The 21736-nt window shown below is 40.4% G+C and overlaps 2 protein-coding genes across 2 annotated transcripts; both read right to left on the bottom strand.

The window, feature by feature from the left end:
* Positions 1-525: 525 nt before the first annotated feature.
* ddx18 (DEAD (Asp-Glu-Ala-Asp) box polypeptide 18) lies at positions 526-6642 on the bottom strand. Its single transcript, XM_086267635.1, has 14 exons — positions 6453-6642; positions 5977-6159; positions 5744-5893; positions 4233-4368; positions 4051-4151; positions 3759-3958; positions 3555-3669; positions 2649-2788; positions 2288-2449; positions 1891-2043; positions 1654-1767; positions 1295-1351; positions 1034-1211; positions 526-883 (listed from the first exon to the last, which is right to left on the bottom strand). The coding sequence occupies exons 1-14, from the start codon at positions 6583-6585 to the stop codon at positions 738-740; spliced, it is 1968 nt and encodes a 655-aa protein (XP_086123761.1). The 5' UTR covers positions 6586-6642; the 3' UTR covers positions 526-737.
* A 1294-nt stretch (positions 6643-7936) lies between these two features.
* LOC147311903 (uncharacterized) lies at positions 7937-14676 on the bottom strand. Its single transcript, XM_086267536.1, has 4 exons — positions 14244-14676; positions 13851-14102; positions 10557-11026; positions 7937-8999 (listed from the first exon to the last, which is right to left on the bottom strand). Exons 1-4 carry the CDS (start codon positions 14371-14373, stop codon positions 8274-8276), a joined length of 1578 nt encoding a protein of 525 aa, XP_086123662.1. The 5' UTR covers positions 14374-14676; the 3' UTR covers positions 7937-8273.
* Between the last annotated feature and the right edge of the window lie 7060 nt (positions 14677-21736).

Here is a 21736-nt window from a genome sequence, read left to right on the forward strand (position 1 = left end):
CTGAAAGCCAGCCAATTCTTAACAGCACTTTATAATTTATCCTGTTTGTGGAAAACATTTTTTTTTAATCAATTGATGTTTTGAAGAAACAGGACTTTGACTCCTTTATAATTAATTATAACACTTGATGACCTTTGAAGATCTGAGCTGTGGCACGAGCCATAAATACCTGGAGGATCATTTTCCATGAGACTTAAGCTTGTCTGTGAAAGGGGGAAAACGTGGCGACTGTTAAATCCTGCTGATTTATTACTGCTGTTTGAACCCTTCATATTACCAGGATGCCTCAAAAAGTTGTCCAAGTCAGAATAAACACAAAATGTACTTTTCATGTCTTTTCTGAACACACAGCAGGAAGAACTCTTAAAGACTAAACTCTTGTAGATCTTTAGGAACAGCAGGAGTGACAGGTTTTTATCCTGCAGAAATTTCAGTTCATGTGTCTTTCTGGGACGTTTGGGTTGATCAACCTGCAGCCGGGTGCTTTTTTGCACTAACAAAAAGAATGATATGAGCAAAACACACTAATCTGTTAGAGGTTTAATTTGCTGCAAATACAAGAAAGAAAGGACAATTGATAGCCGATACAGGGATTAAATGTGAACATTTACAAAAATATCTTTAAACAATGTTTCAGCATGAAAACTGATAAAAGACATCTGAGGGAGAAGGGTTAGTCCGACTGCTCTGAAGCAGGAAGTTCATGGGATTAAAGTAGGAGGGGGAGGATCCAAGGCTCAGCGGGAGAACTGCCTTCGGTCGCTCTTTCCTTTGTTCACGTGTTTGAAAATTTTCGATTTCTGCACGTTTTTGGACTTCTGGTATCCAAAACCACCGCCGCCACCTCGCTTCTGCAGCTTGGCTCCTTTACTGCTGTGCACGTCTGAAGAGAAACATTTAATTAAGGAGAACATCTTTCTTTTTAAAAATGATCCTCTCTATTGGAGAGCTACAACCTTTTACATGAACGTGCAATTCTGTAACATTCAGATGTTTTCAAGCATAATGAATAAAAACAAGCAGCAAAGGATACTGAGATCAACATATGGAGGAACTTTGAATCCAAATGAGAGCGCCACCATGGGGAGGTTCAGGGTGTTGATGTTGTAGATCTGTTTGAGCGAGTGGGAATCATAAGCCCTCACGTAGGACTTGTAGGCCTCCTGAGCAGACTTGTGGAGGTAGTAGTTCTTTTCGATAAGTTTCTCCAGCTGAGGGAGGACAGAGTTCAAGTCACAAAACTGCCTTTGCTATCTGAGGCATTGCTGAGTGTAAACCGCACGTTAATTCTCACCTGAGACTGGATGTCGGAGATTTTACTCCAGGAAAATTCAAACTCACTCAGTGGGACCTAGATGAGATAAAGCAGATAATGCAGACTTTAAAGAAAACTAATCAACACAAAAAAGGGACAATCAGTGTCTATGAATATCTTTTCATTGGCATGTCCTATTTTTTCCATTAAAAACATTAAAACAGGAGGTCCCCAAATCAGAGCCCTGTGGGACACCACAGCACAGTGGGAGGATTTAGATACAAAACCTTCAACAGTGACTATAAAACTATATGTGATGTAAAATTTAAAGGCAAATCCTGCTTAAAAGTCTGTATGTGTTCGTACAACTGAAATGACCAGGCAGGTGGTCAGCTCACCTTGGCCTGTTTGAGGAACCGCAGGAAGCCGAGTTCTTCTGGGCGCAGGATGAGGAGGGCGTGGCCTCGACCATCGATGCCTCTGGCAGTCCGACCCACCCTGTGGATGTACTCCTGTGGGAGAAAAATCAACCTTAAGATTAGTCCTGTTCTGGGAATTTTTGATCAAACTCAATAATTTAACATGACAAACTAATGCTGCATATGCAATAAAAAAAACCCCAAAAACTTATTGACCTTGGGGTCATCTGGAGGGTCGTACTGCACGATCCAGTCCACCTCGGGGATGTCCAGCCCTCGAGCTGCCACGTCTGTGCACAGCAGGATGCCGGAGTCAGCGTTGCAGAACTGGAAGAAGGTGGTGGTACGTTTGGTCTGCTTTTGTTTGCCCTGCGAAATGATACAAAGCAAAGGAACGCTCAGAACAGCTGCAGCTGCAGGTCAACATCTGCTCACCGTCACCCTTCAAATATCAAAGGATAAAATAAAACAAAAGAAAAACCATTTGCTTCTAACATCAGCCAACTTATTTTTCACAGGTACAACCAAAGAACTTTAACTTTTAGAGGCTCAGTTTTTTTGACCACTTGTATATTTAGATAAGATTCATGTAAGCTGCGTCTGGAGAACTTACGTGGATGGCCATGACGGGCAGGTCGATGTAGTTGAGCAGTTCATAGTGGAATTTCACAGACATGCAGGAAGAGAAGAAGACCATCAGCTTCTTCTTGCGGTTCTTCTTCAGGAAGGTGAAAAGCAGCAGGAAGCGCTTCTCTGATGGACACACCACATAGCCCTGAAACAGGAGAGAGAGAGAGAGATCACTGCATCAGCAACGAGAAAGAAGACTGAGTTCTAGCTGTTTCTGTGATTTCAGACCATCTAGTAAAACTGATGTGATTTCATGAAATACTGAAAGGATTTCAGTAAAAAGGATGAAAGGGAAACTGGCTTCTTTGGATTTGGCCTGTATGCAACAGTTTATGACTGAGTACCTGCTCGAGGCCGTCAACTGTGGCCTTGTCTTTGTTGTCGTCCACCCCGACATACAAGGGCTCCTTTTTCAGGGAGATGCGAGCCAAGTCCTCCACCTTCCTTGTCTGAGTGGCTGAAAACAGCATCGTCTGCCTCCGCTCTGAGAAACATCAAAGAGAGAAAGTAAACAGAACAGGTGAGAGGGTTTAACAACATCTGGAGTTTTAAGGACTCTCTCAGGATATTTTACACTCAGGGTTAGGATTTGATCCAAGATCAGCTAATCCTGGTAACACTGGTCAGGTTTTTTCAGCTCTTCAAAGCCAATGACAGATGTTTGAGGGTTGTGACGATGTTCGGAATTTTTTTGCTGAATTAAAAATGAATTAAACTAAAAGCACGCGCTTAGGGCAGTGGAGAGCTCATTTACTGTTTCAGAGAAAGCCAAGGCACATCAAAGAAATGAGAATAAAACATTTACAATACAAGTCTTTATAAAACAGGAAGCTGCTTCATGTCACAGGTTAGTGGTCAGTTTTTTAAATACAAAAACAGGAAACCCCACATTTCTCTTTATTTACATGTGATTCACTTCCTCTTTTAGAGTCAGAGTAAAAAGAAGCAGCACCTCTCTCTCAAAACTACGATTGGTGTTACGCCAAAAGGTCACGATGACACATTATTGGCTCTACCTGAAACATTTTTTTTTAACTGGACTGATTCCACAGTGTTTGATGTCACTAAGGTCCATGATTTAAATACGTTTAGACTGAACAAAAATGCTCATGAGTTGGTTTTACTTTGCTGCTTTGGAAATCAAAACGCTTCTTCAAAGAACTAAAAGTTTTTTGTGCCAAATCATCAACTAAATCAATGTTCATAAATTTCTCACTATTGGGTTTATTGATACTTTCACTGATACATACTCGGCAGCAGTTTGATGATCTGCTTTAGCTCCTCCTCGAAGCCCACCTCCAGGATCCGGTCGGCCTCGTCGATAATCAGACACTGCAGGTTCTTGTACATGAAGCCGGACGTGTTCTGTAGATGTGGAACAAGCCACTCAGACGGTGTTCTTCTTAAAGTATTAAAAATGAGAATGAAGAACAGAGAACTTTGTTTCTGCTCACCTGCAGGTGGTCCAGCAGGCGTCCGGGTGTGGCTACCACGATGTTGACGCCGTTGGCGAGCTTCTGGGCCTCAGCTGAGCGGTTGCTCCCTCCCATGATCAGACCGTAAGTGTGCACGTGGTGCGTCATCAGCTCCTTCAGCACGCCGTAGGTCTGCATGGCCAGCTCGCGTGTAGGAGACAGGATGATGACGCCGGTGCCTGAGATGAAAGAGAGCAGTTACAGAGTTAGCGAGTGAGAAAGAGGAGGATGAAGCTAAGCAGGAGACGAGGAGACTCAGACGGCAGCTCACCATTCCTGGGCATGAACTTGAGTTTGTAGATGAGCTCGATGCACGGAATGAGGAAGGCCAGAGTTTTACCGCTGCCTGTCTTTGCCGCAGCCAGGACATCCCTGCAGAGTGGAGCAAACGATTTCATGTTATTCCGCCGCCTCGGCTGAGCAGCTCAGAGTCTAAGTGGACAACCAACCCACCTTCCCTCCAGCAGAGGGCGGATGCTTTTGTGCTGGATCTCGGTCATGTGCTCGAAGCCCATGCCCTTCACTCCCTTCAGCGTGTTCTCGCTAACTATACTGGCGAGAGAGGCAAAGGATGTGTCCTCGAACGCCCCTGAAACAGACGGAGAATTGTGGATTTTTCATATTACATCATGGTTTGATTATGCACAGGTTTATAGTGCTTCTGCCATGAATGTATTTAGTACAATACTTGAATGTCATCATAAAAAGACATAAGATAAAAGCAGTTGTGAGGTTTTGCTGACTGACCAGACTAGAAACAGTCTCAAAGATCAACTTCTTCCAGTGATCCAGGAGCAATTTGGTGACATTCTGTGCAATTTCCAGCATTACGGTGCCCCATGTCACAAGGCAAAGTGACTCAGAGGTCATTAGATTAACATAGTCTGATCCAGAATCTACGCTCAGTCCTTAAAAAACAGATTGACATGCAGAACAAGGCAGGAGTGGATCTCCACCAGGAGCTGATCTGTTTATTTACAAATACACAATGTTTGCCGCCTAATGATTTAAATTGTTTCCCAACAAGTTAAAGCTGTTTTACCCTGTACGAATGAAAGACCTTGCAGATTTTTTTTTATTATCATTTAATAATTAATATCTCTATTATTATCCTTGGGCAAGATACTAACCCCATGTTTGCCTACTGGTGGTGGTCAGAGGGCCCGGTGGCGCCAGTGTCCGGCAGCCTCGCCTCTGTCAGTGCGCCCCAGGGCAGCTGTGGCTACAATGTAGCTTGCCATTGCCAGTGTGTGAATGTGTGTGTGAATGGGTGAATGACTGAATGTAGTGTAAAGCGCTTTGGGGTCCTTAGGGACTGAGTAAAGCGCTATACAAATGCAGGCCATTTACTATTCACTTGAAACTGACCAAAGAAAAAATTATTTTCTCTTCTGTTTGTGTTCTTCTATAAATCTTGAAGCTTTTGACTGGTCAGAATTAAGATTTTAGTTTCTTATAAATACTGTTTATTTTATTTGAAAACACATTTACAGTACATTTATCATTTTCCAGTAGAAAATAAATAATATTCAAGTCAAGAGTAACCTCAACTTCACTTGGGAGCAAAAAGGAATCTTTAAGCTTGACAGTGGTTTTAGTGATTTGAATTATTATATTATTATATTATAATATTGTGATATAGTTATTGACTAAGATGTAAAAATTGTGATACAATTTTTCTTCCATATCAGCAAGCCCAAGCTGAACAGGTGTAAGGAAGTGTCCAGTGTGTATTATAAACAGAGCAGAGATACGGTTTGATTCAGCGTGTCCTTACAGTCGTTCCTGTCAGAGGCGTCACTAAAAACGCCGCCCACAAAGACCACCGTAAGAGTTTCTGTATGCCTCAGCTGACACCCGGCTCATGATGGAAGCAGCGACCGGGCAACACATGAAGGCAGCACGGCAGAGCCGGCCTCTCCTGTTAACCGCCTCATATGCAATTAACCTGATTCACTCAGTACCTGTGAGTCCACACGGCAGCTCAGGCTCATCTTCCTCCTCTTCTTGTGGTTTGTCAGCAGCTGCATCTCCATTGTCATCTGCTACTTCTTCCTCCTCCGTGTCCTCCTCCCCATTTTCTTCTTCTTTTGCAGTTTTGCTCTTTTTCACGGCTTCAATCAGAACACGGACATTAACCGAAGCACCAACAAAGCAAACTTGAGTGTGTTACCCGTATAAAGGGCTCTGTTTTTACCTGGAGGTTCAGCACCCTCAGCCAGCTGCTTCCTTTTCGCTTTCTTCTTCATCTGAGTTTCCTCTGTGCTGGTCCCTTCCACTGGTCCCTCTTCCTCCTCCTGATTCTTCTTCTTCTTCTGTTTCTTCTTTAGCTCTCTGGGTACCTCCTCCTGGAGGCCGTTTGAGCTCACCGTCAGACTCACTGGAAGTATGATCAAAGTTTGTTGCTAATAAACCCCAAAGGAAAACTCTGGAAGCCTGGTTAGCACAGTGCTAGCTAAATTGTTTTGTATACTAATCTTTTGAGCTAGTATGCGGCGAAATGCGCATGCAGTTGTGTAGCAGAGAAAATATACCTGCATGCGCAGCTACAGTGAACCCAAACTCAGATTTAAACCTTAGAAGAGTAAAAAAAGTTAGAAACGGATCAGGGAAGAGCGCTACCTGTTAGCTTAGCCTGCGACATCAGCGTTTACCTAGCCATCAAACACTCACCATCTTCTCCTTCTTCCCCATCTTCTCCTGTTACTTCGTCTTCCCGCTTCTTCTTCTGCAATTTGCGCTCTCTGTCCTTCTCGTTTCGCTTCTGGATCTTCTTTCGGAGAAGCTTCATCTGGAGGTCCGCCATGGTTACCGAGAACACGGCGCACACGTGTGTATGTGAATGACGCTCAGGACCCCTCAGTGGAACAGAGACAGATAGCGGCCCGCAGCGCCTGACTGAAAATCAAAAAGGACCCCGCGTGCTGTGAAAACAACCGAGATAATGCCTAAAAGAAAAGACACCTGAACACGGGAAAAATAATGAAATAAAGATAATCAACACTGAAGTGTGGAGTAATAATCATTAAATAATATGAAACATTTAAGGCACTACAGTTAGGGTACTAAAACACATTATCAGCAAGCTTTACTTATAAATCACCAAAAACTTTTTTCCCCGTTTTTTTTTTGTTTTTACAATTTTTAATTGATTTTATTATTTATTTTTAAATAAACAAATAAGATATATTCTTTTGTGGCAGGAAGTTTGCATACATTGATGGAAATGAATGTATGCACAAATGACTGAAGACGCTATTAAGAAAAAATAAATAAATACATTTTAAAAATTAAATTTCTTTAATGTTAATTTTGCAGGGTGGAAATGCTGGAATAATAAATTAGTCTTGAAATACTGTTTTAGGATTAAGGTAGAAATTTGCCTTTTTAAAAAGTATAAGCATAAATTTGGGGTTTAATTTGCAGTCCTGTTAGTTCAGGAGGAGCTGTGACTTACAGATCCTTTCCAAATAATTAGGATATCATGGAAGAGTTTGGTTATTTCCATAATTCTATTCAAAACAATAAACTTTCATAGATTATAGATTCAGGGCCCACAACTTAAACGATTTCAAGTGCTTATTTGTACATAATTTGGGCTTCCAGCTCATAAAACCCACAAAAAACAGGATTTCAAAAAATTAGAATACTGTGAAGACATCAGCCCAAATTTTACAGGGCATGAATGTTTTAAACGGAGTTTCACACATAACTCATCTACTAACCTGAAAGCACCTGCACAGGTTTCCCCAGGTGTCATTAAATCGCTTCACTCAGTCACTTTTTTTTTTCCTGCAAAAAATGAGACGTTAATGGTGAGGTCTTCACAGCATTCAAATTTTTTGAAATCCTGTTTTCGTGGGTTTTATGAGCTGGAAGCCCAAATTATGTACAAATAAACACTACTTGAAGTACTTGAAATCATTTAAGTTGTGGGCTCTGAATCTATAATCTATGAAAGTTTAATGTTTTGAATAGAATTATGGAAATAAACTTTTCCATGATATTTGAATTTTTGGGAAAGGGTCTGTGGTGGGTTTCCATGCTTCCATCTGCAGGACAGGGGGGGAAACTGCAAATATTTCCTCATAAATCCATCACAGCTGTGTTTAGAGCTGGACAGGTTACTAATCCATAAAGAAAAGGGCCAACAAGGCTGAAAACAAGAGATTCTTTATTCACAACAGAAAATCCAAACAAGATTCAGACAAGTTTTTTTTTCTTCTTTTAGCTGGGTAACAAAGAGAGCTGCCTTGTGTTTAAAGCTAATTTCCTCATCTTATTCAGTTTTCTGAATGAAGACCATCCAAAAGTTCAACTACAGGCTTATAAACATTTACTTTGCAAAGGCAGAGATGTGTCTTTAGTTTAAATTCTAGCTATGGTGGCCCTGAGGTGAAAGATCCAAAAATAAAAGAAAAACTAGAAAAAAAATGACAGCCTTCTCTTCCATCCCTCCAAACCCTGCTCATCTTGCCCCGACAGACTCTCAAGTCAGTCCATGGCTAAAGGCTCATCTTCAATCTTTACTAAATCTGGCTCCCCATCTTTTTTAATCTCAAACACCTGAAGAATAACCTGAGGCCCGTTTGCGCTCAACCCCTCTGCTGACTGCCCTGGATCGACAGGTGGTGCTAACTGACTCCTGGACACCCTCCTATTCTCCTCCCGCCTCTGCGACCTGCTTCCAGTCCTATGCCCTTTGTTCCTCCTCTTCCTCAGAAGCCTCTGGCTCCAGGAGATGTTTGAATACAGCTGCAGAGGATTGCAGCAGCTTTGCGTGCCATTCCCAGTCACTGAGGATGGCGCTTGAACACACCGCCTCCGCATGTCCTCCTCCACCGCTTTGAACACCAGGTCAGTGATGTCTCTGCGGAGCCTCATAAGCAGCACAGGGTCTTCAACCTGCCGCATGTCAGCCAGCATGACCTCAGCAAACTGGTTGAGGACGTCGTGTTTGGGTGCCGTTTTAACAGGTTGATTGTCTTCATCGCGATGATGCGGACAACTCAGAGACACGACCTCTGTGACCCGAGGCTGTGGACACTGAAGTGGGGCGAAGCTCGGGGCAGAGTCCATAGACTGGGGCTCATCCAAGTCTTGGCCACCTCCATCTGCATCCAGCTGGCTGCTTACTGAGCTGCCCATCTCCTGATCAATGTTCCCCTCAGTCTTCAACTCCTCTTCATCCTTCTCATTATGATCCACAAAGTTGTCCGCCTGCAAACAAAACAAACAAACAAAAAAAAACATGCAGTTTAGAGGATTTATAGATATATAGATAAAGCTACCCTGTGATGATGACAGCGTCAGTCGCTATGGAGCAGGCTATCAGTCCGAGCTGTCCAGCTGTATCCTCCTTTTATGCTGTTCAATAGGCTACTGAACAAGTTTAAACTTTTTAAAATTATGCAAAATTGCAAAACTCTTAGCTATGTCTCTAATAAAACCTCTGTAACTTTGCTCTGTTTCACTTCAGCAGCATCAGGCAATGTTCATATGTTGATTAATGGTTTTCTTTCGTTTTTGATCTACTGCACACAGAATATTTTTATAAAATCCCAGGCCAGGAAAGTCGCCTTCACGTTTTTCTGTGTTTTATCCTCAGTTACTTTGACACAAAGGCATCTTCTATGATGCTTACACCTTTGATAAAGTCTCGCAAGTGTCATCTTTCTTTTTACAGAAATAAAAATATGGAAATGTACAGATGCATGATCTGAATTGTAATATTTCTGACTGGGGCAAAATTTCCCCCGATTCCTCGATTCGAGACCTTGTGAATCGGATTGATTCTAGAAATCAGTGACGATACCCAGCACCATTGATTACCTCTAACTGAGACTTGTGTGAAAACCTCTGCACAAAGTTTCATGATTCAAAGCCGTGTATACTTGCTAGCATCTGCCTACTGGGAACGAACCCTCCTGGGTAGCGTTCTTCTGCCAGATTTGTTGAAAAGAATTTCCTCTTCCTACCTGCAAGCAGCCTTTCAGAAAATGAGTCGTTTGAGAGAAGAAGAACAAGCTGCAAAATTGTTTTTATATCTGACCCTGAAAAACTAGTTCAATTATTTAATTCTTACAGGCATTACTATTTTGACTCATTATTATCAGGATGTCCTCAAAACTCCTTGAATTTAATCATTAATTATTATTAATATCTGGCACTCTTTCACAGTGCGTCTTTTGTCCTGTCTCCTTCTCCTCAGCCAGCTCCCTCTCCCCTCCCTTAGCCTAGTTCTTCCAGTTAAAAAGGACAATTTCCTCCCCACTGTCACCAAGTGCTTGCTCATAGAGGGTAGTCTGAATCTTGTTGTTTCTTTCTAATATTAAAAGAAATAAAATGGCTTTGCAAACACATCAGACCCAGAACAACTTAAGTACTTATTTTGAATTGAATATTTGCGCTCCACCATCTGAGAAACTATCCGGTTTCGATGTTCATTTGCTGTTCAATGCAGCGGGAGGTCGTCTGCTGCATTTATCAGTTTTGCTGTTGACTATGTTTCAGTTAAAGTCCTTAAAACTATATTAAAACATTTAAAGGCAAAAATGTAAAATGCTAAAAAAATGCTTGATCATTCTCATGAAGTCTTCCAAAAATTTCACATTAGACACAGCCCTCTGAGTTATTCTAAATATAAAGGACTTGCTGCTGCAACTTTAACGTCTCCCCCCCCCAATTTTCTCACCGATTGATGTTGTTATTTCTTTAAACTGTGATAAGGACCTTCTTTAATATTTAGGAAATGTATTTTTCTCTTTGCAGACTTACCAGAGATGAATATCCTTTCCTGCGAACTATGTAAGGCCTCAAGAAACAGAGTTTCTCCCTCAGCTTCTCCTGCTGTCCAGTGCTCAGCTTCTCCTGCTCTCCAGCGCACAGCTTCTCCTGCTCTCCAGCGCACAGCTTCTCCTGCTCTCCAGCGCACAGCTTCTCCTGCTCTCCAGCGCACAGCTTCTCCTGCTCTCCAGCGCACAGCTTCTCCTGCTCTCCAGCGCACAGCTTCTCCTGCTCTCCAGCGCACAGCTTCTCCTGCTCTCCAGCGCACAGCTTCTCCTGCTCTCCAGCGCACAGCTTCTCCTGCTCTCCAGCGCACAGCTTCTCCTGCTCTCCAGCACACAGCTTCTCCTGCTCTCCAGCGCACAGCTTCTCCTGCTCTCCAGCGCTCAGCTTCTCCGGGTGATACAGCACCCTCCTGTACTGTGTCCGCAGAGACCTGGTCCTCCTCTCCACATCAGACACTGGAGAAAACACGAGACACATGCAGTCGTGAGAGTGCCTAACGGTGCATACTTGTTATGGTAAATAAGAATAACTTTATTTATCCCGAGTGAAATTCTTTTGTCATGTACATGCTCAAAGTAGCAGGAGAGCCAGAGGAACAGATAAATAAGATATACACAATAAGAATAGTAGTGCAAATGCGATAAATGCGATTCTTCTTACTGAATCGAGTTTGAATGAGTCACTCACCAAGATGAATCGGATTTTTTGAGTCAGTTGCCTAGAGAGTGCAAAAGTTTTTACATTTTCACTCAAACTTAATTTGTTTCTCTTTTCATATATATCCATAAGCAACTATTTTTATAAAGCATTAAAAAAAATTAAGATTTCTAAAGGGAACATGTATTTTTATATTATTAGTATTTTCCTCAGATGTGTCAAATATATATTTTCTCATCTAAATGTCCACAGAGCTGTGAGCCAGGGGGCGGTAATGCGCCTTAACATTGGTGGCCAACCAAGAAGAAGAAGCTGTGAGCCACAAGGGAGAGGGTGAGTGAATGGCTGTGTCCCAATTAAGGGACCGCACGCTTGAAGTACGCATTTTGAGTGCGATTATATCACCGCCACGCGACGACGGCTGTCCCAATTTGAAGTGTACTTCAAATGCATACTCCAAATGCACCATCGATTTCCCCAAATATCAAGCGTGGTCCGGTGCACGCTTCGTGGTCCCATATATCCCACAATTCATAGCACGGCGGTGGGTGTGGATAATTTTGCCGCAAAATACGGCAGAAGGGAGCGGCCGAAGAGTGAACTGTCAAAAGTAAGTACAGAATATCATGTCACTTATATATGTGCAAATGTTTAATAATGAAGAACATTAAAACATTACTGTTGGCCACAGGTCGGCAAAGTTATGTGACATTAGTGATGTTTGTACTTTCAGCGTTTACTTGGTTTTAAAGCCTCTACACACACACACACATACATACACACATACAGTTGACCTTAATCTTACAGAGAATGTGATGATTTTATGGATAATTAAAGTCAGTCATGTATCCACAAACACAACAAGCTGAAAGTCAGTGATGCTGCTCGGTTTGCAGTCCTGAATATCACAGCACAAGCAGGATTCACCGCACTGTTAATGTTAGCTATGTTATATTGCTGCCTCTGTTCGGTGGTGTCGAGCCAAACGGACTTTAACGTGTGTTTGAACGAGCTGACGGTTTACTCGTTAAGCACATCATCTGTGAGGCTTTGCACCCCTGATGATCCACCAGGATAAACTCAGCAGTGTGTGAGGAAGAGGAGGAGGAAGAGCCAGCAGCAGCTGACAGACGGAGAGAATAGACCGACTGAAACAAGTTTAATATTCAGAAACCTAAAGTATGTATCAGCAGCAGAATGGACCTAAAAATAAATGTTTGTTTCAGTTCTATGAAGCTTTGAGTATTTTGGATTAGTAGCACTGCTGTGTTTGTTGCATCATATTGTTGTAATTGTTTATATGCTTTATATATTCTGAGGTAAGTTGATCTATAGTGTTACATCATATTCTATATGGATGTTATGTGTTTGTATACTTTCTGCCCAGTTTGACCCATTTAGCAGAAGTCAGCCTGTTTAAGGCTCTGATATCTATTCTGTATGACTTAAGCAGTTATGACGAGGTGTGATTTTCTCACCCAATAAAGGAATATTTAATATATCAGTCTACTCTTCATTCTATCAGAAACAGTTTTCACAGCTTGTACATTTTCCTTTTTACACATATATGTGAGCATTGAGCCAAATGTAATAATGCCAACATATTAAATGAACAATATTTGTCTCTTATGTATAACACATCTATATATACACTGTCAAAGATACTTGTCTTTGAGTGAAGATTTAAGGTGATAGGAAATATAAATAACTGCAACTTGAATCTTTGACCCAGAGTTCAAGCTCACTGCTGTAATATATCCTGTATATTTTATTTTTACATTACCACAGTGAGATGACTTTAGTCTCATGACCAACATTAGCTAATTGTTATTTACTAACTAATCTTGAAATGACTGTTCAGTACAGAAATGAAACCCAACTATCATGTTTTACAGTCCTGTGGTCTTAGCCTCAGATATTCAACTAATCAAAGTGATGTCATGACAAAAATGAATGACCAACAAAACATTTTTTCTCCTTCATTTAGGACACACAATGCTGTATGTAACGTTTCTCGCAGTTAGTATCATGGTTGCTAGGCAACCTGAGCAGCGCAAAGAGGGCTAGACCGGCCCATTTCACAGGCCTCTCACTTCCGCACTTCTCCTACTTATAGTGTGCATGCTTCAAGCATGCAGACCCTGAATTGGGACACAGCCATCGATTTGTTCATGCTAAGATTCAGCACAGGAAAGGGGGGGGGCCTGAGTGACTCAAATGTTCTGTTAGCATGTTAGCAGAGCGATGCTTCTACTCAGAGTTTGTTCTTACAATTCAGAGCAGAAATGTTTTTGTTAAGAAACTGGCAGTTGTTTCCCCCCCGCAATTTTTATTATAAGCTAGATATATTTGTATTAATGAAATTAGTTTGCTAACAGCAACAGGGATGAGTCAGTGAATGAGTCAGTTGGGTTTGTGAATCATGATTCACGAGTCAGTAAAGTGCTTCTCGAGTATTGAACGATTCGTTCATGATTCGCACATCACTAGAGCACACACACCGAACGCGACAGAAGCATCAGAATCAGAATACTTTATTGATCCCTGGGGGAAATTATTTATATATACCTATATGAGAACATGCATAAATTAACTGCCTACATTAATTCATTGTAAACATACCTTCTGACTGGGACTTCGCTGCTGCCTCTTCGGGCTGTCTCTGGTCCTCGGGAAGGATGTTCTCCAGGGTCCGCACCATATTGCAGCTAGTCTCCCGCGGGGTGAGGAAGGGGTCCAGAAACCCCATGACCGTGTAGAACCTCCATTTCCTCCCCTTTACTGCTGCAGACCCACTACTCTTCTCCTTAACTACCCTCTTCTCCTTGGAGTATGTGTCCCTGAGGCTCTTCCACTTTCTCCTGCAGATGTCCTCTGAATAAACACATTCTCTTGTTAGCGGAAAGGTATTTGTACATCAGTGGGAAATAGTGGGACAGTAGGCGGGCTTGCTAGCTTTGACGCGGCTTCCCCGGGTCAGTGAAAAAATTTAAAAAGAGAAATTAATGAACTTACCAGGTTGCCCTATATCTTTACATATCTTTCTCCAAGCTAGGTCCTTTTTATTCCTGTCTCGGTAGAAAGCACAGTTGATGTCATACAGCTCTGGGTGGCTGGCTACTGCCTTGATGAGCCTTTCCCACATATTGAATGAAGAACAAATGACTTTGGCTGGACCTGCCCCTTTGAACTAGGCCAGAGCGTCGCGTCACCAGGTTCCTGATTGGTTGTCGTGGCGCGACTTGAAGCTGGGGTCCGGTTTTTTCCAACTTGAGCGGCAGATGCGATAAGCACGAATGCATAAAATGCAGCGTGTATTTTATTTTGCGTCAGTCGCGATACTTGGTCGCGCGAATCAGGCAGAAAGCGATTTCGCAATGCAAATCTACTTGTGAAGTTTAGCGGGACCCCCAGTCGCGCTCCTCGCGCTCCTCCAGTTACTTCTTCTTTTTCTGTATAGGGTTTATTGGCGGTTGGCAAACAGCAAAACGGTGCATTACCACCACCAACTGGTGTGGAGTGTCCTCAGTTGACTTTACATGTAAACCAGAAGCTCTTCTTCTTCTTGACGGAGGCTCGCGAGATGGCGGACTGAGCAGTGGCATCTGTCTGAACCAGTGAGTGTTTTCTACAGTCAATGGTAGAAACCCAGGTACGGGCTGACATCTGACTAAAAAAGGAATACACAGTGGAACATTTCGGATGATGGGACTTTTACCTCAAGACTTTCCTACTCCACCTCCTAAACCTGTTCTTTAAAGCTGTTCATGTGTTCCGTGTTCCAATTGAAAACTAACATTTCTTTTTTTCCCTTTAACACAAGGGAACTTAAAGACTCAATTAAGCATAAAGCTGTTTTCTGTTCTGCAAGGGGCGACAGGCAAATTGTTTTTTTTTTCCTCCAGGAAACTCATTCTGAGGAATCTGATGTGAAGTTTTGGTCACAATAATGGGGAGATAAAAAAATTTTTTAATCATGGTACAAACAGGTCTGCTGGGGTTGTTTCAACAGATGTCCTGGTAGGTTTTTGTGCAATATGGCAGACAAAGATGGACATTGGGTTGCCTGTGTGTTAAATACTGATAATACTCTGATTATTTTGATCAATGTTTATGGATTCAACAATGATCAAGAGAATAAGAACCTTTTGTATCAAATTTCTACAGTTATAAAGGAACTTAATACCAAATTCCCCACTGATTATATTGTAGTTGGAGGTGATTTCAATGTGACTCCCGAATGAATGGTTGGATAGATGGCCTTCAAAATTTTCAAGAGAACATAAAAACCCAATATTTGAAATTTTCGCTAATGATACTAAATTAATAGATGTATGGAGATACTTAAACAAAGATGTCAAACAATTCACCTGGCACAAACCTAATGGTCAAAGCAGGTCACGTATTGATTATTGGTTGGTATCCAACTCAATTTTACAATAGGTTAAGGAAACAGTTATCTCTAATGGCCCCATAAGTGACCATTGCACCATTATGCTAAGATTATAAAGCAAAGACCAAAACAACACATTTAAGGATTATTGGAAATTTAAGTCTCAGATGCTGAGAAATGAGGAGTATTGTAATTCTATTAAAAAATAATAATTTTAGATATCCAGAATGACGAAGCCATCAATACACCGATACTCAAATGGGAATATCTTAAATTTAGAATCAGAAAAACCTCAGTCACATTCGGTAAAAAGTTAAACAGACAAAGGAAAGAAGGGGAATCAAACGTAGTAAAAGAACTTATGAATCTTTATGGCAAATTGAACTGGACTGAGGAAAAAAAAGGAAAAATTAACAACTTACAATCTAAATTGGACAAAATATACCTTCATAGAGCCAACGGCACTTATTTGCGATCCAAAGCCAAGTGGATAGAAGAGGGTGAAAAGAACACTGCCTATTTTTGCAATCTAGAAAAACGTAAACAAGAATATAATTCAGTATGTAACCTAATAATCAACGGAGAGGAATGTACAGACCCTAAAAGCATTTCAAATGAAGTATTTACTTTTTACAGTAACCTTTATAAGTCTTCATACTCAGAACAAATTATCACCTCCTTTTTTGACAAAATCAGTATTTGGATTTCAGTAATTGATGATAATTTTAGAGAAATTTGTGATGAAGACCTAACTATAGAAGAATTTGATTTTGCTATCAAGAGCTTGGCATCTGATCGCTCACTGGGACCAGATGGAATAACAACTAATTTCTATAAGCACTTTTGGGAAGATTTAAAATTACTATTATTCAGTGTGTATTAATCAAAAGGAGCTTATGACAACAATGAAAGAAGGAGTTATAAAATTAATTCCAAAACCAGGAAAAGATAAGAAAAAACTAAGTAATCTAAGACCTATAACACTCTTAAATAGGGACTACAAAAGTTTTAGCAACCAGACTAAAAACGGGTATTTCTGAAATAATTAGCCCAACACAATCAGGATTTCTCAAAGGACAGTTGATCCAAAATAATATCCGCTTGGTTTCGGACCTTATCGATTACAATTACCTAATTGAGGATGATGATTTTATGTTGTTCTTGGACTTCCATAAAGCATTTGATTCTATCGAACACACTTTTATTATTAAGACATTTAACCATTTTGGGTTTGGAGATGCATTTCTGCATATGATCACTATGTTATACACTGATATTAATAGTTGTGTTTCTCTTCCAGAAGGCACATGTTCCAGGTTCAGGGTGGAGAGAAGTATCAGGCAGGGCTGCAGCATCTCACCTCTTTTATTCATTGTAGCCACTGAACTACTTGCTATTACTGTCATAAACTCAAACATCAAAGGATTAGACATAAATAACCACAAATTAATAATAAGTCAGCTTTCAGATGATACAACAATATTTCTAAAAAATAAAGAACAAATTCCATTGGCCTTAGATACAATAAAGATCTTTTCTGATGCTTCTGGACTACGCCTGAACCTGGACAAATGTGAACTCATGAGTATCCACAATTGTTCTCACTCTTCTTTGTACGATATACCTGTCAAAAATGAAATCAAATATCTTGGAATTTGGTTAACTAAATGCATGGCTGATAGTGAAGAAAAGAATATTCAGAATACAATTGGCAAATGCAAAATAAACTCTAAACCATTGGCTACAGAGAGATTTAACGTTGTTCGGCAGGATAATGTTAACCAAGGTTGAATCTTTGTCCAGATTAATCTATCCAGCTTATTCCCTAGCCATCCCACCAAGGATTATAAAAGACATCAATAAGGTGAATTTTAATTTCATATAGAAAAATAAACATCACTATATAAGTAACAGGGACTTGATAAAAGACTATGAAGAGGGGGGTTTAAGAGCAATAGATTTTGAAATAATGAATGGCATGTTAAAGATTTATTGGCTTGATCTTTCTTAAAAAATGATAATGAGATCTGGTTCTTGATACCATCTCTTATTTTCAACAGAGTTGGGGGGATCCAATTCCTATTAGTATGCGATTTTGAAATTTCTAAACTGCCCATAAAACTCTCCAAATTTCATCACAAAGTTTTGTTAAATTGGAAATTAATGTTTAAACATAACTTTAGTCTGTCTGTGAAGGTTCTCAGTCATCCAGGTCATCGTAGTCAAAGGAGCTTGCAAAGAAAAGCGTCTGGACTTCTTTAAGTTGCTTGAAGACGTTTCACCTCTCATCCGAGAAGCTTCTTCAGTTCTAAGGTCAAATGGTGGAGAGTCCCAGATATAAACCTAGTGGGAGTAACCCCCCACAGAGGGACAAAAGGACCCCCTGATGATCCTCTAATCGCCTGAGCCAAGGTGGGAAACTGGGCGTGGGTCCCAATCAGCCAGAGTTTCGGGTGTGTTCATTGTGAAACCTGGCCCCACCTTATCATGCGAATTCCTGAGGTCAGATGGCCCAGGATGTGAGTGGGCGTTAAGGCGTCTGGGAAGGGATCTCAATAACTTTAGTCCCCACAACGGTCCATTGTGGAATAATAGGGTGATATTGAATCGGGGGAAATCTACGTTTGTGGAAGAATGGATGACAAAACAAATTTGGTCTGTGACACATATAATGGATGAAAATGGAGATATACTTGAATTAAACAGGTTTAATGAGAAATGTGACAGGAGTTGCTCGTTCGAGCTCTATAAAAAGGTTTCACAGAATATCCCAACAGACCTTGTCAATACGATAAAGAACAATTTTTCAAATACACCGACTCCAAATTTACATACAATTAAACTAGATGGTCTTGACTTGGTTAATGAAAAATGCAATAATCACTTTTTGAGGAGGTATTTGGTTAACACTTTATATCAAAGTAGGTCAAAACACTCACTCATCTTTAAAGATTATAACAAATCTGAGATCTCGTTGATGATATTAATATTTGAAATTTCCAATCCCCCCCAAACTTAAAGAAGTCAATTTTAAAAATAAAAAAAATATTTACCCCTCCAATGAATTTATGAGAGAAAGATTTAAATTTGTGTCAGACAACTGTTATATTTGTAAAACAACTTTGGAAACAACAGAGCACATGTTTTATGGGTGTGTGACAGTCCAGAATTTATGGAAATCCCTCCATGTCCTAATATTGTCCCAGTATGGAAATAATGATTTTTGGTCTTTTCAAATAGTGATGTGTCGGTTGCGAACGAAACGGCTCTTAGAGCCGACTCTTTGAAGTGAACGACACCCTCTCTCTCGCACTTTTCCGCTTCACTCTGCACGCGAGGGAAGGGGGGGAGGGGCGGTAGTTACACTCGCAGTAGCACAGGAACACAGCCGGAGGGAGAGACAGAGAAAGAGAGCCAGGGACAACAACGTCACATTAGAAAGGTATAGTAATCATCCACAACTATTTTCAGTTGCAGATGATAAAGGATTCAGAAAGTTTATTCATGCAGGTCCATATGACAGAGAATATGCATGTTCTTTTTGTTTTCATATTTTAATTTATATTTCATTGTGTTGTGGTTTGCAGTGTTTTGTGTTGTTTCCCTTTACATTTGTTTAAAAGAAAAAGTTGAAAATTTAATTAGTTAAAAGTTGAAATGTAAATAGTTGGTTTTTGTATTATATTATTTATTTATTACATTTTATGTGGAGTGAATAAATAAAAGTATATTTACGGTGACTCCTAGAGACAAAACACCTACAAACTCCAAAACACGTACAAAACACAACGGAAGTACTCCAGGATGCTAGGCGCAGTGTTGAGCTTTGTACATGATTTGTCTCTAGGGGCTAGGGCTGGGCTTTTCCTAATCAATGAATCTAGCGATTAACTCATTCACTGCCAGCCATTTTCAAATCAGGTAACTCCCCACTGCCAGGGTTTTTGAGCATTTTTACTCATTTTTGAAGAGCCACAGAAAACTGTGTGTTATGATCATATAAACGCTGAACCTACCAAAATGAAGAACAGACTCTCTTCTTTCATCCAAAAAAAAAAGCTTGTTTCTACCATTTTCCATTCGTTAGTAATCAGCTGTAGAAGAGAGGTGGGTTCCACCAAAAATGCCTGTTTTGACCAAAAAAAGGGAGAAAATGAGCTTTTTGTGAAAAATACATTTCAAGCAGAAAAGTGCCTTTGACACTAATATTTCTTGCTTTGTGACACCTCTAACATATAAAATAGTTTTTCACTTCTATAAAACAGAAATAACACTGAGAAAGGTTATGTTTTATCAAAACAATTTATTTACAAATATATGAAAAAATAAAATTCACTGACAAGCTGCCTGAGGTTGTATTCTAGCCCCTCCCATTGAAAAACGAAATTGACGTCTATAGACGTCAATGGCAGTCAACGTAAGTTTTTCAATTGACGTCTATAGACGTCAATGGCAGTGAATGAGTTAATTTTTCAATCTGATTCTATTTTGATTTGATTCGATTAATTCCCCATTATTTGACTTGTATAGCAATTTCACATTTACTAATTTATATATCTCAATGAAAAGCACAGATTTCTTCATTTGAACACCTTTTAATAAAAAAATTGCAAAATAAAGTTGTAGTAGTAGTACAATCTTATATTACAGATAGCATTTAACAAGAAATGAAATGTGCAAACATATATATAATTAAGGAAAAGTTAACAAAACATTTAAAACATTTAATCCTTTGCAGAAGCTGCTCCTGGATGCCGTTGTTTGAGGTGCTGGTGCATAGCCGTCGTGCTTTTATGATAGGCCATTTCCACCTTACAAAGCCGGCAAACGACTGAATCACTTCCTTTTCTGTTAAAATATCCCCATAATGTAGAACTGTGTGTTCGGGTGGAGTGATTTAAGTCAACTGTGGCTGCCTCACTCATTTTGCCACTACTCACTGCCGCCATGTCTGTTTTGAAAGTGATGACGCATCGACGCACTTTTTTTTTTTACGAGGGGCCACTGTATATATTTATATGTAAACATAGATAAATAAAACCACGATGTTTTTTACATTAGTAATTCCTTTTGTGCATAATTTCATATTTTTATTGATAATAAATTAATTAAAGCAACAAAACAACCTGAAGAGCCGGTTAGGAGCCGAAAGATCCGGCTCTTTTTAGTGAGCCAAGCCAAAAGAACCGGTTCTCTAAAAAGAGCCGGAAGCCGGAAGAGCCGAGAGAAACAAGCCAATTTATGCCATTTTATTTGCTTTATTACATTTGAAATAGAAATTGAAAGAGTTCAGTAACAGAACGTGTGTAACAACCACGCTTTTTTCAAGTACGCTCACTGGTTTTACTTAAACAATAACATCTAAGTATTTGGTGGAATTTAAAGATAACGTAGAAAAAAGAATCAGGCTGGAGTAGATCTGCTGCACTATGTCAGACACAGGAAACCTTCAGCTGGACGACCTGAATGAGCTGCAGGTATCCAGGTTACCTGTCGTCACTTTGAGTTGCACCAAAGGAGCTGGAATGGACTCAAAGTGTTTCCTGCTGATTATGCAAACAGTCATGACTTTGATTATACCGACTGTGCCTGAATGTATAACTTTAAACAGCTTCTTGGGCATCTGTTCATTGGTTTCCTTCATTTTTCTTGTTTTTATAAGTGAAAAAGGAACAGAGAAGCCCACCTGACACCACGGCTCGCTGACGTAGTGTCCGTAAGCCTCCCGGCCATCCTTGTCCTCGGAGTGATGGAGGGAGCGGGCGGTTAGTGGATATCCTGGAGGAAGATTCTCGAGCAACACTTTAAACTTCTCGTCAGTCAGAGCCTGACTCGGTGTGAGAGAGAGGTTGGGAGGAACTTGTCACGGCCGAATCAGGAAAACGGATGCAAATGCAGACTGAGACACTTATGAATGTGATAACAACACTTTATTTATAAGCTGTGGAGCAACACTTAAAGGCAATCATGTACTGTGAACTGAGTCCCATAGACAACAATGATGCTAAGTTTAGCTAGTAAAACAGTTTGCTAGTGTAGCTGCTGACACTAGTCTCATTTCAGTTTGATGGTACAAACGTAACAGGAGTGACATTATTGATATTTTACTATATAC

This window comes from Aulonocara sp. 'chitande type north' Nkhata Bay, linkage group LG16 (genome assembly GCF_057382095.1).
Source record: "Aulonocara sp. 'chitande type north' Nkhata Bay isolate Kocher_YH1m ecotype deep benthic linkage group LG16, A_spYH_male_GT1.1, whole genome shotgun sequence".
NCBI lineage: Eukaryota > Metazoa > Chordata > Actinopteri > Cichliformes > Cichlidae > Aulonocara > Aulonocara sp. 'chitande type north' Nkhata Bay.

Excerpts from the sequence above, each read along its gene's own strand:
- ddx18 (XM_086267635.1), bottom strand. The coding sequence starts at position 6,585 with ATGGCGGACCTCCAGATGAAGCTTCTCCGAAAGAAGATCCAGAAGCGA. Across the intron at positions 5,894-5,976 it reads TGAGGGTGCTGAACCTCCAG|CCGTGAAAAAGAGCAAAACT; the intron begins GTAAAAACAGAG and ends TTCTGATTGAAG. Across the intron at positions 3,959-4,050 it reads CAAGTTCATGCCCAGGAATG|GCACCGGCGTCATCATCCTG; the intron begins GTGAGCTGCCGT and ends CTTTCATCTCAG.
- LOC147311903 (XM_086267536.1), bottom strand. The coding sequence starts at position 14,373 with ATGTGGGAAAGGCTCATCAAGGCAGTAGCCAGCCACCCAGAGCTGTAT. Across the intron at positions 14,103-14,243 it reads TAAAGATATAGGGCAACCTG|AGGACATCTGCAGGAGAAAG; the intron begins GTAAGTTCATTA and ends GTGTTTATTCAG. Across the intron at positions 11,027-13,850 it reads AGCGAAGTCCCAGTCAGAAG|TGTCTGATGTGGAGAGGAGG; the intron begins GTATGTTTACAA and ends TGTTTTCTCCAG.